Source organism: Budorcas taxicolor, chromosome 2 (assembly GCF_023091745.1).
Source record: "Budorcas taxicolor isolate Tak-1 chromosome 2, Takin1.1, whole genome shotgun sequence".
Lineage (NCBI taxonomy): Eukaryota > Metazoa > Chordata > Mammalia > Artiodactyla > Bovidae > Budorcas > Budorcas taxicolor.
In genome coordinates, this window is record NC_068911.1 from 140572583 (window position 1) to 140591352 (window position 18770).

The 18770-nt window shown below is 38.8% G+C and overlaps 1 protein-coding gene across 1 annotated transcript in view; it reads right to left on the reverse strand.

The window, feature by feature from the left end:
* The window catches only part of PLEKHM3 (pleckstrin homology domain containing M3), a 180746-nt gene that overhangs the window by 24517 nt on the left and 137459 nt on the right, over nt 1-18770 (reverse strand). Inside the window, exon 6 of the mRNA XM_052635992.1 lies at nt 8293-8450. Coding sequence (XP_052491952.1) covers nt 8293-8450 — 158 coding nt within the window. The remainder of the gene's footprint in view (nt 1-8292; nt 8451-18770) is intronic.

Sequence of the window (18770 nt, forward strand, 5' to 3'; positions counted from 1 at the left end):
TTGTGTTTTGTCATTCCTGCTTCCTCAGGATGTAGACCTGGACCATTGTTTCCACAGAAGGTCCCTCTCTCCTAGAGCTGAGCTCTCTTTTCAGTCTTCTACAGGGGTAAATGCTGGATTAGGCTCAAGTAAAGCAGTTTTGTGGTTCTGGATCTTCCTACTGTATTCAAAATCTTGCAACCTGGATTTCCATGTTTTCCTATTTAAAGGAGAGAGGTATGTATTTAATCTGGGATGTGCCTTCCTAAACCTGATAAAGGCAGGCCCTCATTCCACAGGTACCCCCAGCTGAACATGGCCTGCCCCGGCTGCACAGAGCTGGAAGCCTGGCTGTGGTCCCCTTCCCCAGCTCCCCCACCCTCAGGATAGCCCTTTGGCCACTTCACAAAACAAAGGCAGAGCTTTCCCCTAGCCCAATCTAACTGCAGCTCACTGCTCCAAGTATTAAAAAAAAAAAAAAAAAAATCCAGGTTGGCAAATAAAGGGAAAATTGTAAAGAACAGTTTTGCGGAGAGATTTCTTTAATAACAGGTTATTACGATTTTCAAATTTCTTTTAGAGGGTATGCTGCAAAAACAGTTTGAAGACTCTAAGTACAGAAAAAACAGTGATGTACAATGAAAAAAGCACAAATTTTAGAGTCAGATATATCTGGCTTCACGTTTTGGCTTTATCTCTTGGGCCAAGTTAATTGCCTCCTCTGAAACTAGGTTTCCTCATTATAAAAATGGAGGTAACAATACTTCCTTAGAGGACTGGTAGCAGAATTAAATGATGAGATATGAACACTGCTGGCACTAGTAAGTACTGGTGCGATTCCCCTACAAGCCCAGAATAGTGGCTATGTCAGCCAGAGGTGCTGTTCTAAAAATTAATACTAGGGTTTTATTTCTAAATTACACATTTGTGAAGTTTCCTTCTGCAGAACAATTCATTTAATAAGGAAGAGAAAGCCTTAAGAGTTGACCAATGTTTGATAATGTTGTTTAATCACCAAGTCGTGTCCAACTCTTTTGTGACTCCATAGACTGTAGCCCGCCAGGGTCCTCTGTCCATGGAATTTTCCAGCAAGAATACTGGAATGGGTTGTCATTTCCTTTTCAAGCAGATATTCCCGATCCAGGGATCGAAGCCATGTCTTCTGAATTGGCAAGCAGATTCTTTTACCGCTGAGCCACCTGGGAAGTCCAGGTGACAGATGGCCATAATCAAATGAGCACGTTAGAACCAGGTATATGCTGATACTGAAGTGCATGAATCAGTGCTTTAGAGCTCAACATGGAGTTTTCTCCTCTGTTTAGAAACTGTGGAACATCTTTCTACTCACAATGCATGTCATTCCCCTTAGTGGAACCCCAGGTCGACCCCCTCTACGGTGGCTCCTCCCACATGTGAACGCAACTGCCTGGTGGCTTGTCTGTCTCTTACTGGAGACTGTCAACTATTTGTGAGCAAGGAGCACGCCGGGTTCACTTTGTGTCTCTAGAACCCAGCCCAGTGCACAAACATAATATGCTCAGTGAATCATTTATTGAAGGAATGAATAGTTCTAATGCTTGTGGAATGTTCTTTACTGAATTGTAATTATGTTGTTCACATGATAGTTGGGTCTGAAAGGATATTAAATATAGTTCTGAGGGCACAGGGGTGCTGGATTTAGCCAGATGGTTTAGATACGTGTGTGGAAACAATTTCACTAAAACTAAATTTCTAGGATTTTCACATATAGATTTTTAAAACATATTTTACTATGGAAAATGTCAAATATATTCAGAAAGTAGAGAGGATAGTATAATAAATCCCTGCATACCTATCACCAATACCTATCACCAATGATTATCTCATTTATCTATATTTATCTTCTCCCTCCCACCATCAGATTATTTTGCAGCAAATCTGATTTATCATCACTTCATCTGTAAAGATTTCAGTTACACATAGATTTTAAAATTTATCCCACTATTCAAATTTATTTTTATTTATGTATGTGTATGTGTTCAGTTGTGTTCAACACTTTGTGACCCTATGGACTGTAGTCTTCCAGGCTTTTGTCCATAGAATTTTTCAGGCAAGAATACTGGAGTGAACTGCTATTTCCTTCTCCAGAGGATCTTCCTGACCCAGGGATTGAACCTGGGTCTCTTGTGCCTCCTGCATTGGCAGGTGGATTCTTTACCACTAGCGCCACCTTTACTTAGTACATCTTTATAGATATGTTTTAAATCTGCAACTCTATTTCTGATTACAGTTTTCCTTCAGTAAATCTTTTATTAGGGTTTCTGTTTGTCCTTTTCCATTGACGTGTATAATCCACTCCTAGCGTTTAAGTGGAAATTGAACACCATGAGAAAGCTCGGCAGGTTCCTGGAAAGTATTATGAACCCGGAATTCCAGGAAGGCTCAGTGCTCCTTCAGACTCAGACATCTGTGCAAGCAAATAAAGGGAACTGAATCTGACTAAGGGAGAAACAGAGGATTCCGACTGTATTCCTTCCTACAGGGTAAAGGCCTTATGAGCCCATGGCCGTGCTAATGTGGTCATTTTGGTTGTGAGAATCCAGCATCTTGGATCATGACGATAAGTATCTTAGAGGAGGGGTTCTTTCTCCTGCATGTGACTTAGAATCACATGGGGAGTCTTTGAAGATACCGATTCTGGGGATTTAAAGAAGCCAGATCTCACAGGAGATTCAGATGTGCAGTGAGAGAGGAGCACCTCTGCCCTGCAAGAGACAAGTACCGAGACTGAGGGCTTTAAACGTGTGTGTACCCCAGCACCCTCATTTTGGTTTCTAATATTCTCTATTAAAAAGGAACCAGGGCCCCCTGAAGAAATGGCTGCTTCTACGATTAGGGCAGGAATTATATAAGATGAGCTGGGAGCACTGCTAGAAAGTAAGGAACTGCCCAACACCAAAACCCCCATAATTACTATGATATGCCGAGGGGACACAGGAGCCAACTGAGAGTTAAATGGTTAAAACTGGAATGGTTTGAGTAACACAAGTAAGTTATTTTTTGGATAACCCAGAGTGCAAAATAAATACTTTTTATTTATTTTATTTATTTTGGGCTCCCTGGTGGCTCAGATGGTAAAGAATCTGCCTGCAATGCAGGAGACCCAGGTTTGAGCCCCTGGAGAAGGAAATGGCAACTTACTCTAGTATTCTTGCCTGGAGAATTCCATGGACAGAGAAGCCTGGTGGGCTACAGTCCATGGGGTCACAAAAAGTCAGACACGACTGAGGGACTAACACACACACATAAAATAAGTATGCATGAGTCCATACTGATATGAATAAATAACTGAAAAAATTAATGGGAAAGAAGAAACAAATCTCTTTAGGCAGAAGAATTCCAAATGACTTTGTACATATTCCACTCATATAAGTCCCCACTGCTTAAGTATGGGTTGAACATACTGACTTCCAGAAGGAAAGTATAAAAAGGAGATGGGGCGGGGGGAGATGAGTAACTTTGAAGTGGAGACACAAAAACTATAGTGATCAGTCATGTTCATAGTATGTACCCATGATATGATATCATGATGCAAATCATGATGAAAATGACACTACCCCTTTGTTCTTCCTCCCAAACCCATAGAACCTGGTATAATCATAAGAAAGACAACAAGTATGTCCCAATAGAAGGACTGTACAAAATTCCTGACCAGTACCCTGCAAAACTGTCAAGGCCATGAAAACAAAGTCTGAAAGATTGGCACCACCACAAAGCAGAGGATGATGAAGCAATTAAATGTAATGTGATATTCTGGAACAGAAAAGATGACTAGGTAGAAACTAAGGAAATCAGAGAAAAAAAAAACTATGGATTTTAGCTAATAATTGTATATCAATATTGGTTCATGAATTGTAACAAATGTACTAATGTAAGATGTTAATAGTGAAAACTGGGTATGGAATATAAGGGAATTTTCTGTGCTACCTTGGTGATTTTTCTGTAAATCTAAGGTTGTTCTAATAAAGTTTATTAAAACTTTTCAGCTTTGACCTTTGAGCCAAATATTCTGCTGAATGAACTGTTTTAACAGGTTTTATTTTTTGGGAGAGGGCTTCCCTGGTGGTTCCCCAGTAAAGAATCCACCTGCTAACACAGGAGATGTGGGTTTGATCCCTTGGTCAGGAAGATACCCTAGAGAAGGAAATGGCAACCTGCTCTGGTGTTTGCCTGGGAAATTCCATGGACACAGGAACCTGGCAGGCTATAGTACACAAGGTCCCAAAGAGTTGGACACAACTTAGCAGCTAAATGACAACATTTTCAAGGTTCAGATTTATAAGAAAACTGAGTAGGTAGTACAGAGTTCCCATATTATGACTGACCTCCAGTTTTCCCGATTATCAACATCTTGCATTAGTGTAGTAGTTTGTTACAATTAATGAACCAATATTGGTATATTATTAACTGAAGTCCACAGTTTAAAATAAAGAGTTATCCTGTGTTGTATGGTTCTATGAATTTTGACAAATGTATAATGTCATGTATGCACTATTACAAAATCATATAGAATAATCTCATTGCCCCCAAATTTCCTGTGCTTCACCTATTCATTCCTCCCTACCCCCTCTCAAGACCCTGGTAATCACTGATTTTCTTATTGTCTGTATCATGTCATCGTCATGAAGTCACTCAGTCGTGTCTGATTCTGTGACCCCATGGACTGTAGCCCACCAGGCTCCTCCATCCATGGAATTTTCTAGGCAAGAGTACTGGAGTGGGTTGCCATTTCCTTCTCCAATTGTCTGTATAGTTTTGCCTTTTTCAGAATGTCACATACTTGGAGTTATACAGTAAGTAACTTTTTCAGATTGGCTTCTTTCACTCAATAATATGCATTTAAGTTTCCTCCATGTCCTTTTGAGGCATAATAGCTCATTTCTTTTATCCCTGAATAATACTGCACTATATGGATAAACCAGAGTTTCTTTATCCATCCACTTAGTAAAGGACAACTTGGTTGTTTCCAATTTGGGGCAATTAGGAATAAAGCTGCTATAAATACCCATGTGTAGATTTTTAAGTGAACGTGTTACAAACTCATGTTATTTAACGGTATATTGTTAATTTTCAAATATTTGGGTATTTTGCAGGTATCTTTCTAATACTGATTACAGTTTAATTTCATTATGGTCTGAGACCATACTTTGTATAAATTCTATTCTTTAAAATTTGTCCAGATAGGTTTAATGGCCCAGAATGTGATCTCTCTCTTAGTAAATATTCCACATGAGCTTGAGAAGAATGTATATTCTGTTTTAGGATGGACCACATGAATCGACATGGATGTCCATTAGAGTCACTTGGTTGATAGTGCTTTTCAATTACTATACATTCACTGATTTTCTGCCTAAGGGATCTGTCAGTTGTGTCTGACTCTTTGTTTCCCTATGGAATGCAGCTCACCAGGCTCCTCTGTCCATGGGATTTCCCAGGCAAGAATACTGGAGTGGGTTGCCATTCTCTTCTCCAGGGGATCTTCCCGACCCAGGGTCTCCAGCATTGCAGACACCAGTGAAGCCCAACTATAATAACAGATATACTTAAATATAATTGTGGATTCATCTGTTTCTCCATGCAGTTGGTTTTTGCCTCATGCATTTTTGACTCTCTGTTCATACACACTAAATATTGTTTTTTATTTTTCAAAGAACTGATCCAGTTATCATTATATAATGCCCCTCTTTATCATGGTGTAAAGAATTGGTATTATTTCTTCAAATATTCAACAAAATTCACCAGTGAAGCCATCTGACTTCTTCATGGGAAGAAGAAGAAAAAATTACTATTTCAATTTCTTGTTGAAGGCCTATTCATATTTTTATTTCTTCTTGAGTCAGTTTTGTACTTTGTCTTTCTAGAAATTTATCCATTTAATCTAAGTTGTCTAACTTGTTGGGATGAAGTTGTTTATACTGCCTTTTAAAAATTCTTTTAATTGCTACACCCTTTTTCTTTCCTGATTCTGGCAATCTGTATCTTCTCTCTTAATTTTTTGGTGGCCTACCTAAAAGGCTATCAAGTTTGTTAATCTTTTCAAAGAACCAATTTGTGGTTTCATTGACTTATTGTTTTTCATTTCATTGATATCTTCTCTAATCTTAACCCTTTCTTTCCTCCTGCTTGCTTTGGATTTACTTTGCTCTTCGTAAGTTTCTTAAAGTGGGATTTTAGTTTATTAATTTGAGACCTTCTTTCCTCTTTTCTGATATAGGTGTTTATAGCTATAAATTTCTCTCAAAAAACTTCTTAAGCTGCATTCCATTTTGATATTTTGTATTTCATTTTCATTCATTTAAAAATATTTTAAGGATGTCCCTGGCAGTGTTTAAGACTTCACCTTCCAATGCAGGGGTTGCAGGTTCAATCCCTGGTTGGGGAGATAAGATTCTACATGCTTCACAGCCAAAAACACCAAAACATAGAACAGAAGCAATACTGTAACATATTCAATAAAGACTTACAAAAATTATTTTAAAAATTGATACATTAAAATGGTGAACTTAATGCTCTTTAAATTCTTTTTAAAATTTCTCTTGTGGTGGATTTCTTCTTTGACACATGGGTTTTTAGAGCACATTATTTAATTTCCAAATACTTTGGGGTTTTTCAAAATGTTTTTCTACTGGAGATCTTAATTCCATGTCTCAGAGAACACATCTGGTATGGTTTCAATCTTTTAAATTTATTGAGACTTCTTTTATGGCCCAAAATATATGGCATATTCAGTTGGAAGTATTTTTTTGATTTTTACTTTTTTATTAAACATTTTTTATTGCAGTATAATTCACATAAAACTTGCTCTTTTAAAGTGTAAAATTCACTGCTTTTTAGTATATTCACAAGAATGTATAACCATCACAACTATCCAATTCTAGAACATTTGTATCACCCCCCCGCCCCCAATAAATCTATGCTTGTTAGTAGTTATTCTCTTTCCCTCTTCCTCAAACTCTAGGCACCTACAAATCTACTTTCTGTCTCTATAGATTTGTCTTTTGGGTACATTTCATATAAATAGAACATATGTGGCCTTTTGTGTCTGGCTTCTTGCACTTAGCATAATGGCTTCAAGGTTCATCCACTCTGCAGCATATACTTCATTCCTTTTTAGATGGAATAATATTTCACTATATGACTATATCACATTTTGTTTATCTAGTCATTAGCTGATAGGCATTTATATTGTTTCTAATTTTTGATTACTATGAATACTGTTGCTATGAACACTTGTACACAAGTTTTTGTGTGGTATACATTTTTAAGAAGTAGATAATCTTTAGGCTATGAGCTAAATAACAGTACTCAGGAAACTGGAGGCAGGAGTGTGTGTGTGTATAGGGAATCTTATGTTTATGTGTCTGTCTTTCTGTGTGCGGGACCTAGACGTTTACAAATAGTCTTTGGGTTTAAGAAGAGGCCAGAAAGGCTGAGTGGACTTTTAATATCTTAGCTTTACCACACATGCTTTAACTCTCCCTGGCTAAGTGCCTCACCTTCTATTCTGAACCACAGAGTAAGTGAGCCCAGCAGGGTGGGAAATGAGCCATGAATTCATGCCCAGATAAGCCGATGCCCTTATGCACAAACAATGTATATTCCTATTACGCTGTTGGAATGAAAGGAAAAGTGATATGTATCATTTTATGACTCAGGAAACAGGCAACAGGAAAAACCCTGCTCTTAAGTCAGGGGAAAAAAATCATCCATCAATCAATGGAAGTGATGATACCCAAATATTACTTTGGTTAGAAAAATAATCCCACATGGACTCCCACTTTTCTCTCCTTTGGATCCTAAAACTTTCATCACTAGACTGTAGTGCATCTATAGAGAAGAGCATGTGGTGAGCTAGACAGCTGTTCACCAGTGTCCTCTGGTTTTCTTCCTAGTCATCCATCCAGTTTGGGTCTTCCTCTTGAGACTATGATTTCCATAGCCTATCACTTGATCCTGGGATGGCTGTGAGAATTCTTCCACCCCCATCTTTATTCTAAAAAATGAAGCTGAATACTCTTTGTTACCAAATAAGATAGATCTAGACTATGGTTTTTTTTGCAACTTTGTTATATCATTCTGGATAAAGGAAGCAAAGTGAGTTGGAAATAAACGTAGGAAACCAAAGGGTAAAAAATATTCTCCAGGACAACGGGAAATCTGATCCAGAGGCAGAGACAGAGACACAGTGCTTGACAAAAAGTTGGCCCGATCTGGCCCAATAACACCGCATGTGACATATTCAGGTATACTGTTGTAAGACAAGAGATTCTGTACCTGCTTGTTGAAATATCCTCAAAAGGGTAGAGGATCTCTCCATTGTTACAGATTTCACAGATGAACCCCTTCTGGCTACAAAGACTGCAGCTGTACACATGCGAGGTGGCAAATTTAATGACCTTGCCCAAGAATGGAGCCAGCTTTCCCTCTATTACCTGCAGAAAGAGAAACAGAACAGGGAAGAAAGCAAATTTGTTGAGAACAAAAAGTCTTGTAGATGCAGGACTGGAATTCCTTTCCTTTACACAACAGGAAAACCTCTAATTATAATTTCTCAGCAACTCTGAGAAAGAAAAGACATAGTATTTTCACTCTGAAAGAACTCTCTGGCTTAAACCACTGGGGGTTGAAAAATGAAGATGTTGAAACTTCTTTTGTATTGCTCTTTTTCTGTAGTGTGTTGTAGCGGATAGAGGACCAACAAATGGGGAAGCCTACTTTCATAGACAGTTATGGTGTAGTATACGAGGAGTGTGGCGGGTTTCCCAAAACAGATTGAAAACAAACAGGGTACCTACTGATGTAGAATTTTATGTTATGCTATATATCCAATAATATCTGTTTCCTAATGAGTCAATAGAATAGTTTTTTCACCAGCTCACCTAAGAACGTGTAACAAATGTGGAAAAATAGGTTTCTCTTGCTGCTGCTAAGTATCATAATAACAGAAGTTGCAATTTGGCAGTCTGACGACTATATATAGCCTGAAGATGTTTTTTAAAAATCTCTTAGTGTTTAAAAAAATGAGCCAATTTAATAATTGGGGAGGGGGTTACATAATTTAAAAATTCAGATTTTTGGCTTCTTTTGAAAAATCATTAGATCTGGCAAAACTAGGCCTGGATTCCAACATGATGATGATCCCGGCTGTGAGTAGAGGCTGCTGGCTCCTGCTGAGACATGTGCTCTTTAACTGACACTTGTCTCCATGAGGCCCCAGTGTCTTGTCTTGAGTCTGGCTGCCTCCCTCAGTTCCCTCCCCTCAAACATTCATGAGTTTGGAGCTGATGGTTCATCAGAGCCCCCCCTCACTTAACTAATAATGCACAGGCTTCAAAGACTTTAGCAGTTCCTATACTAACAAGATAAAATCTGCCTTTATTTCTCTCTTACTGAGGCACATGCATATACATGCTGATTTTGATAAAAGAAAAAATGAAGATTGAATTTAATTTGGAAATAGCTGGAAATAGATGGATACTTTCAAATGAATCATAATTAAAATGAGAATCTACATAAAAATAACATCTGAGAGCAGTAAATCATACTTAAAGAGATATTACCAGGTTAAGGTAAACAAATAGTAGTGGTTGATAATACTAGAGTAAAAGACTATAAGGAATATAAAAATGTATTCTGCAATTTCTTTACACACTAACAATGAAATATCAGAAAGAGAATGTAAAAAACCATCCCTTTTAAAACCACATCAAAACAGTAAAATAAAATACTTATGAATAAACCCCACATAAGAAAGACTTATATACTGAGAACTACAAAACATTAATAAAGGAAATTGAAGATGATTAAAAGAAATAAAAAGATATCCCATGCTCTTGGATTGGAAGAATTAATATTGTTAAAATGGCTATACTACCCAAAGTAATCTATGGATTTCATGTGATCCTTATCAAATTAACTGTGAAATTTTTCACAGAACCAGAACTGATAATCCTGAAATCTATGGGCCCTTCCCTGGTGGCTCAGACAGTAAAGAATCCGCCTGCAATATGGGAGACCTGGGTTCAATCCCTAGGTTGGAAAGATCCCCTGGGAAAGGGAATTGTTATCTACTCCAGCATTCTTATATTCTGAGAACAACAAAACATTAATAAAGGAAACTGAAGATGACTCAAAGAAATAGAAAGATATCTCATGCTCTTGGATTGGAAGAATTAATATTGTTAAAATGACAATACTACCCAAAGCAATCTATAGATTTAATATGATCCCTATCAAATTACCCATGACATTTTTCAAAGAATCAGAACAGATAATACAAAAATTATCTATACAGAATGATAAAAAGCCCAGATTTCCCAAAGCAATCCTGAGGAAAAAGAACAAAGCAGGAAGCATTAACTTTACCAGACTTTAGACAATACTACAAAGCTACAATAATCAAAACAGTGTGGGACTGGCACAAAAAGAGACATGGATCAATGGAACAGAATAGAGAGCCCAGAAGTAAACCCACACACCTATGGTCAATAAATCTTGACAAAGAAGGCAAGAATATGAAATGGGGAAAAGACAGCCCCTTTAGCAAGTAGTGCTGGGAAAGTTGAACAGCTGCATGCAAATTAAACTTGAACACACCCTCACACCATATACAAAAATAAACTCAAAATGGGTTAGATACTTAAATATGACATGATACTCCTAGAAGAGAATATAGACAAAACATTCTCCAACATAAACCGTACCCATGTTTTCTTAGGTTAGTCTCCCAAGGTAACAGATATAAAAGCAAAAATAAACAAATGGGACCTAATCAAACTTATAAGCTTTTGCACAGCAAACAAAACCATAAATAAAACAAAAAGATAACCTATAAACTGGGAGAACACATTTGCAAATGATGTTACCAACAAGAGCTTCAGTTCAGTTCAGTCACTCATACGTGTCCAACTCTTCACGACCCCATGGATCACAGTACATCAGGCCTCCCTGTCCATCACCAACTCCTGGAGGTTACTCAAACTCATGTCTATTGAGTCAGTGATGCCATCCAACCATTTCTTCCTCTGTCATCTCCTTCTCCTCCTGCCCTCAATCTTTCACAGAATCAGGGTGTTTTCAAATGAGTCAGTTCTTTGCATTAGGTGGCCAAAGTATTGGAGTTTCAGCTTCAGCATCAGTCCTTCCAATGAATACCCAGGGCTGATCTCCTTTAGGATGGACTGGTTGGATCTCCTTGCAGTCCAAGGGACTCTCAAGAGTCTTCTCCAACACCACAGTTCAAAAGCATCAATTCTTTGGTGCTCAGCTTTCTTTATAGTCCAACTCTCACATCCATACATAACCACAGGTAAAACCATAGCCTTGACTAGATGGACCTTTGTTGGCAAAGTAACGTCTCTGCTTTTGACTATGCTGTCTAGGTTGGTCATAACTTTCCTCCCGAGGAGTAAGCGTCTTTTAATTTCATGGCTGCAATCACCATCTGCAGTGATTTTGGAGCCCAAAAAGATAAAGTCTGACACTGTTTCCACTGCTTTCCCGTCTATTTGCCATGAAGTGATGGGACCCGATGCCATGATCTTCGTCTTCCAAATGGTGAGCTTTAAGCCAACTTTTTCACTCTCCTCTTTCACTTTCAACAAGAGGCCCTTTAGTTCTTCTTCACTTTCTGCCATAAGGGTGGTGTCATCTGCATATCTGAGATAACTGATATTTCTCCCGGCAATCTTGATTCCAGCTTGTGCTTCATCCAGCCCAGCATTTCTCATGATGTACTCTGCATATAAGTTAAATAAGCAGGGTGACAATATACAGCCTTGACGTACTCCTTTTCCTATTTGGAACCAGTCTGTTGTTCCATGTCCAGTTCCAACTGTTGTTTCTTGACCTGTACACAGGTTTCTCAAGAGGCAGGTCAGGTGGTCTGGTATTCCCATCTCCTTCAGAATTTTCCAGTTTATTGTGATCCACACAGTCAAAGGCTTTGGCATAGTCAATAAAGCAGAAATAGATGTTTTTCTGGAACTCTTGCTTTTTCCATGATCTAGCGGATGTTGGCAATTTGATCTCTGGTTCCTCTGCCTTTTCTAAAACCAGCTTGAACATCTGGAAGTTCATGGTTCACGTATTGCTGAATCCTGGCTTGGAGAATTTTGAGCATTACTTTACTAGCATGTGAGATGAGTGCAATTGTGCGGTCGTTTGGGCATTCTTTGGCATTGCCTTTCTTTCGGATTGGAATGAAAGCCAACTTTTTCCAGTCCCGTGGCCACTGCTGAGTTTTCCAAATTTGCTGGCACATTGAGTGCAGCACTTTCACAACATCATCCTTTAGGATTTGAAATAGCTCAACTGGAATTCCATCACCTCCACTAGCTTTGTTTGTAGTGATGCTTCCTAAGGCCCACTTGGCTTCACATTCCAGGATGTCTGGCTCTAGGTGAGTGATCACACCATCGTGATTATCTGAGTTGTGAAGATCTTTTTTGTACAGTTCTTCTGTGTATTCTTGCCACCTCTTCTTAATATCTTCTGCTTCTGTTAGGTCCATACCATTTCTGTCCTTTATCGAGCCCATCTTTGCATGAAATGTTACCTTGATATCTCTAATTTTCTTGAAGAGATCTCTAGTCTTTCCCATTCTGTTGCTTTCCTCTATTTTTTTGCATTGATCACTGAGGAAGGCTTTCTTATCTCTCCTTGCTATTCTTTGGAACTCGGCATTCAATGGGTATATCTTTCCTTTTCTCATTTGTGTTTAACTTCTCTTCTTTTCACAGCTATTTGTAAGGCCTCCTCAGACAGCCATTTTGCTTTTTTGCATTTGTTTTTCTTGGGGATGGTTCTGATCGCTGTCTCCTGTACAATGTCACGAACCTCTGTCCATAGTTCATCACGCACTCTGTCTATCAGATCTAGTCCCTTAAATCTATATCTCACTTCCACTGTATAATGATAAAGGATTTTATATAGGTCATACCTGAATGGTCTAGGGTCTAGTGGTTTTCCCCAATTTCTTCAATTTAAGTCTGAATTTGGCAATAAGGAATTCATGATCTGAGTCACAGTCTGCTCCCGGTCTTGTTTTTGCTGACTGTATAGAGCTTTTCCATCTTTGACTGCAAAGAATATAATCAATCTGATTTTGGTGTTGGCCATCTGGTGATGTCCATGTGTAGAGTCTTCTCTTGTGTTGTTGGAAGAGGGTGTTTGCTATGACCATTGTGTTATCTTGGCAAAACTCTATTAGCCTTTGCTGTGCTTCATTCTGTACTCCAAGGCCAAATTTGCCTGTTACTCCAGGTATTTCTTGTACCATTACCACAATCAATGTTGGAACATTTCCTCCACTCTCCTCCAAATCCCCACACCCATTAGCAGTCACTAATCTTTTCTCCCTAACCCATCCCACAAGCAATCTCCACTTTCTGTCTTCATAATTTTACCTACTCTGGCTATTTCATGTAAATAGAATAATATAATATGCGGTGCTCTATGACTGGCTTCTTTCACTTAGCATAATGTTTCAGGGTTGATGTTGATTTTTTTAAAAAATTAATTAATTATTTATTTTTGGCTGCGCTGAATCTTCATTGCTTTATGTGGTTTTCTTTAGTTTCAGTGAGTGAGGGCTCCTCTTCATTGCAGTATGTGGGCTTCTCACTGCGGTACCTTCTCTTGTTGTGGAGCATGGGCTCCAGGCATGCAAGCTTCAGCAGCATGCAGGCTCAGTTCTTGCAGCTCAGAGGCCCTAGAGTGCAAGCCCAGTAGTTGTGGTGCACTGGTTCAGTTGCTCCACTGCATGTGGAATCTTCCTGGACCAGAGGTCAAACTTATGTCCCCCGCATTGGCAGGCGGATTCTTATCCATTGTGCCACCAAGGAAGTCCTGATTTAATAATGAAATAAAATTCTGGTTTTATTTATGGATGATAGCCTTTTTCCTTGAATCTATCCAGCATTTATACTAATCAGGTTTATACATTACTTTCATTGTGTGTTATCTCTTCCCTCAAACCTTTGGTTGAATTCTTATTTTACGATTCTTCATTCATTCATTTCAGAAAATTGCACTAAATTTGCTGAATTCAATGCATAGCTGGCATTGAATATACTTGGCTATTGATAGAAGCATGAACTAGACAGAACTGGAGCCTATAATTTGCCTGGTGTACAAGGGTCTCCATAGGCTAATTCCACACTGTCTATCCAAATTCATTTTCCATTCCTTGGTATTTATGTTCTGTTGTAAGGGAACTCTTCCCTGTGTAGAATATGTTTGTTCTTGCTTCTGTACCTTTGTCAATGTATTTCTTCTATCTGGAGTTTCACTTCTTCTCTTAACACTTACTTAAATGTCACTCAGGATTCACGGCTCAGATCTATTCTGGCTTGATCTGGACAGTCATCTTTGGCTACTTCACCTGCCATGGATCTCTTGTGCTTCATATAACTTATTTTTATAACCACACAATTTAATATGGAAATTGATGTTCTCCTGTATCTTTTTGCTATCCTTTAACATGTGATTGTTTTGCTTTTCCAACTGTAGATTGAAAATGTAAAAGTGGAGGTACTACCTATAAAATGGTGATTTTGCCCATAAAAGTAAAATGGTGATTTTATAAAAAATGGCAATTTTATATAAAGCAACCTAAAAGAATGTAAATTGCTTAAAGGCAGACTGAATCTCACACCAGTCTTAAATACCCTCTCTCTGCCAGGCATCTAGGTTCTTGCTGAATGATTGAGGATGCTTTCCAGTCTTTTTCCTTTGCTGCAACGGTCATATCTGTGCTATTTTTGTGTCACAACATTTTGAATCATTCCGCTGTGTGATTTGGGGAGGAGAACGAAGAACACGTGAACTTGGTGGCAACTCAGCTAATTAGAAACCCTTTTCGCTTCTTTACACTTAAGTAATTGATCTTCCTATTTGTCAGGTAAGGTTCAGGGCCATGTTTCAAAGTGCTGAAGTTGCTGGAAATTTTTTCTTCAGAAAAGCGAGGTAATACTCTGTAAGTTTATTTTAGAATTGACAAACATTTGTTTAATATTATAGGGAAGAAAACTTTATACTGATTTCAAAGGGTAAAGGTAAAATTTAATCTTGTTTTGAATATAACAACTAGCAACACTCGGAAGCTATTCTGGCTTTTGGTCTAGAGGCTTCAGCACTAAGAGAAGCAGGCTCCAGGTATCTGGAGCTCATATCTCACAGCTACATCTTTACTTGAGATACTTGCTTAAGAAGAAGTAAGATGTCCTACCATCTCCTTCTGCTCTCAAGAATCCTGCTTTTCATTCCCACTTTCCTAGCCAACCTGGTGGGGTGTTGAGGTTAGGACCATATTCCACAAACACCAGGAAGATGGAAGCCTCAAAGAAGACCAAAGCTCAAGGAGCCTTTCTTTTTCACTTTTTCCTGGTCACAGGTTAATATAACTTTACATCCTTCCATCACAAGTCACAAGGCCATTCAGCTTTAGCATTTAGAAGACTGGTGGTCTGTTAATCAGGCACTCATTTGGATATGTTGTAAGTGCTGGTGAAATAGACCTCTGAGATGAGGTTCAGTTACCCTAGGCTTAGTTATTTTCCACAAGTGCCTTTTAATGTGAACAAAATCATGACAAAGTAATTAGCAGAAAACATAGGTAGCTCTTCATCCATCTCCTTAATCTCTCTCATCTTCTCCATATACCAAATTGTTCTATCTCCTTGAGAAAAAGGCATATGTCCAAAACACAGTGAAATAGTTTGCTTCTGTTTTCCATTAAATTTAATTTCTTGTACAAAAGAAAGTCCTGCTGCTAAGCTGCTAAGTCACTTCAGTCGTGTCGGACTCTGCGACCCCATAGACGGCAGCCCACCAGGCTCCCCCATCCCTGGGATTCTCCAGGCAAGAACACTGGAGTGGGTTGCCATTTCCTTCTTCAATGCATGAAAGTGAAAAGTGAAAGTGAAGTCGCTCAGTCGTGTCCGACTCTTAGCGATCCCATGGACTGCAGCCTTCCAGGCTCCTCCGTCCATGGAATTTTCCAGGCAAGAGTACTGGAGTGGGGTGCCATTGCTTTCTCCGAAAGAAAGTCCTAGTCTGATTTAATTTGGAGGTACTGCATATATGATTATTCCAGGGGTACCATAGGGACTTCGTGTTCAAAGAATACACACTTCCATTTGCAACTTAAAATTATGTGTCTTTTTTATTGCACTGTAGAATAAAGACAAATGCAATATCAAGCTGATACCTTCTTCAAGAGTTTTCTATTTTTGACTTTTGCAGTCTCTCTACAAATTATTTTCACTCTATCAACTCAGGTACTTCTAGAACTCAAGGAATAGTCAAATGTTACTTTCCATGATCCCGCAAACTGACAAATACACCAAATATGCTTACCCTTCTTGTGTGACAGTAGCCCACGAAAGCTGCTGGTCGAACTTCCAGCTCAAGGATACACACATTTTCCCCCCTCTTCTATTCTGGTCAAGATGGTCAGCACTGGAATTTGAGGCCTATGGCTTTCTTGCAGACTAAGACAACAGACTTTATTTGATTTGCCTTCTTGCAGAGCAATCAAAAATTACAATTAAGTTAAAAAATAACCTAGTGCTGCCTTCTCCAAACCACAGGTTCAGAAACAGCTGCTCATTACTCATGTGTGGCACCAGGAAATTGCAGTGTCATGTTCAAGGTCTGCAGCCAATGGAGATCTGCGGGATTGGGAAAAGGGCACAAATGATTCTTCTATGTCCGTTACCTTCACTCCCTTGGCACCACCACAAGATTCAAAATCTACACTGGGAGAAAGGAGCACTGGGGGACTTAGACAAGAAACAAGAAAGAAAAATCTCCTTCTCATTGAATGCATGCATCGACGAATTCCTTCCCCCTGATTTGTCAAGTTACCTTCCATTTCAGTGCTGGTGTTCCTCCGCCATTGTGTAGCATCTAGATTCTGGACAACTGTTGGGAAGATTTTGATGGGGAGGGCTGCTGCACTTGACAAACGGCCCCTCCTCTGAAAGTCTAACCAAAAGACCCCATTCATGTTCAACAAAGCCACCTGCCACTCACTAGTAACAAGCGAGCTTGGTAAAATGGAAGAATCAAAATTGTCACACACTAAGATGATTTCAAATATAATTTCGTTTGCATTTGCTTGGCCAGAGGATTCTGAAAGACATCACTCACTATTTTCTTTCTGAGCGACATTTCTTAGCGTTAACAGGTGGGGACAGTGATGGTTAGTGATCTAGGCCCGGTGAGTTCCTGAAGATTTAGGAAAAACAGTCTGTGGCGTCTGCTCAAGTTTGAAAAGCTAACACACGCAAGAATAATTCTGAATTCTCATTTGATTCTAAATTTTACTCCTTTTTTCTTAAAAAATTGATATGTAATGTTATATTAGTTTCAGGTATACAGTGTAATGATTTGGTATTTGTATATATTGCAAAATATCACCACAGTAAGTCTAGTTAATTTTATTCCTCTTAATAATAAATCCTTAAAAGCAGAAAATAAAAAGCATACTACCATATTATTTTTCTTAAAAATAGAAAATAAAAGGCATAGGGGATTTTCCTATTTCAAAAAGTTTGTTAAAATCCCATTTCTCCATAATTAGCCTTAAAGCTCCTTATCATGGCTCAATGCTGGGATGTTTACAGAAAAACAGGAAACTGTGTCTTCTCCAATTAGCTGCTCCACACCCTTCTTTATCCATTATGGGACTGTTCTAACAGGAGGAAGGTTCTGGCTAATCAAATACTTCACTCATGGTGGATTATGATGTCAACATTGAGCTCTTATCTGATTCTCTCCCAAGGGTGACAATCTCTACTTAGATTCTGGAAACTAAGTTATAATTTGGGTTGTCTGGGTTGACGTAATTGGGTCGATTCGTAAGTGGCCATCATGATTCCTATCAAATTATACTTTGCATCCTGGTAGAAACTATCTCAGGGACTAAAAGAATTTCAACTTTCTCCAATGGCTGAATGGTAAAGCTGAACCCAAGAACATAAATTTCTTAATTCACAAAAATATATAGGATGGGGTCTACTTCAGTTTTTCCACATTATGGAAAGTGCCTTAATGGCTATAGGCTCGTGAAGCCATAACCTCACGGAACTTCAGTAGAAGCATTTGCAAAGAGTAAGTACAATTATATGGCCCACATATTCTGAGCCCCAAAGCAGGCCATATGGTCTCATATAAATGCATGCGTACTATTTACAGGGAAAGTAGATTAAGATATTTTAAGTTGAGACAGTTCAGGAAATTCTTATGGTACGTTCAGCAGAATCTTATTTCTCTATTGAGTTAATTAGGTATGTGTCTAATATAAATCTGATTTAGGTCACAACTATTCATTTTGGCCCAGTTATGTCATTATTACTCACTGAACAGTATACAAGGAAAGGCTCTAAGTCAGCAGCCCCCCCAAGCTTTTTGGCACCAGGGACCATTTCATGGATAAAAAATTTTCCACAGACCAGAGATGGAGGTGAGATGGCATCACTGACTCAATGGACATGAGTATGATCAAACTCCAGGAGATAGTGAAGGCCACGAAAGCCTGGCATGCTGCCATTTATGGGGTTGCAAAGAGTAGGACACGACTGAGTGACTGACAACAGTGAGGTTGGGTAGGATGTGGTGGGAGGGGGATGGTTTTGGGATGATTCTCATAAGGAATGAGCAACCTAGAGCCTTCACATGTGTAGTTCACAATAGAGATCATGCTCCTATGAGAATCTAATGCTGCCACTGATGTGACAGGAGGCTGA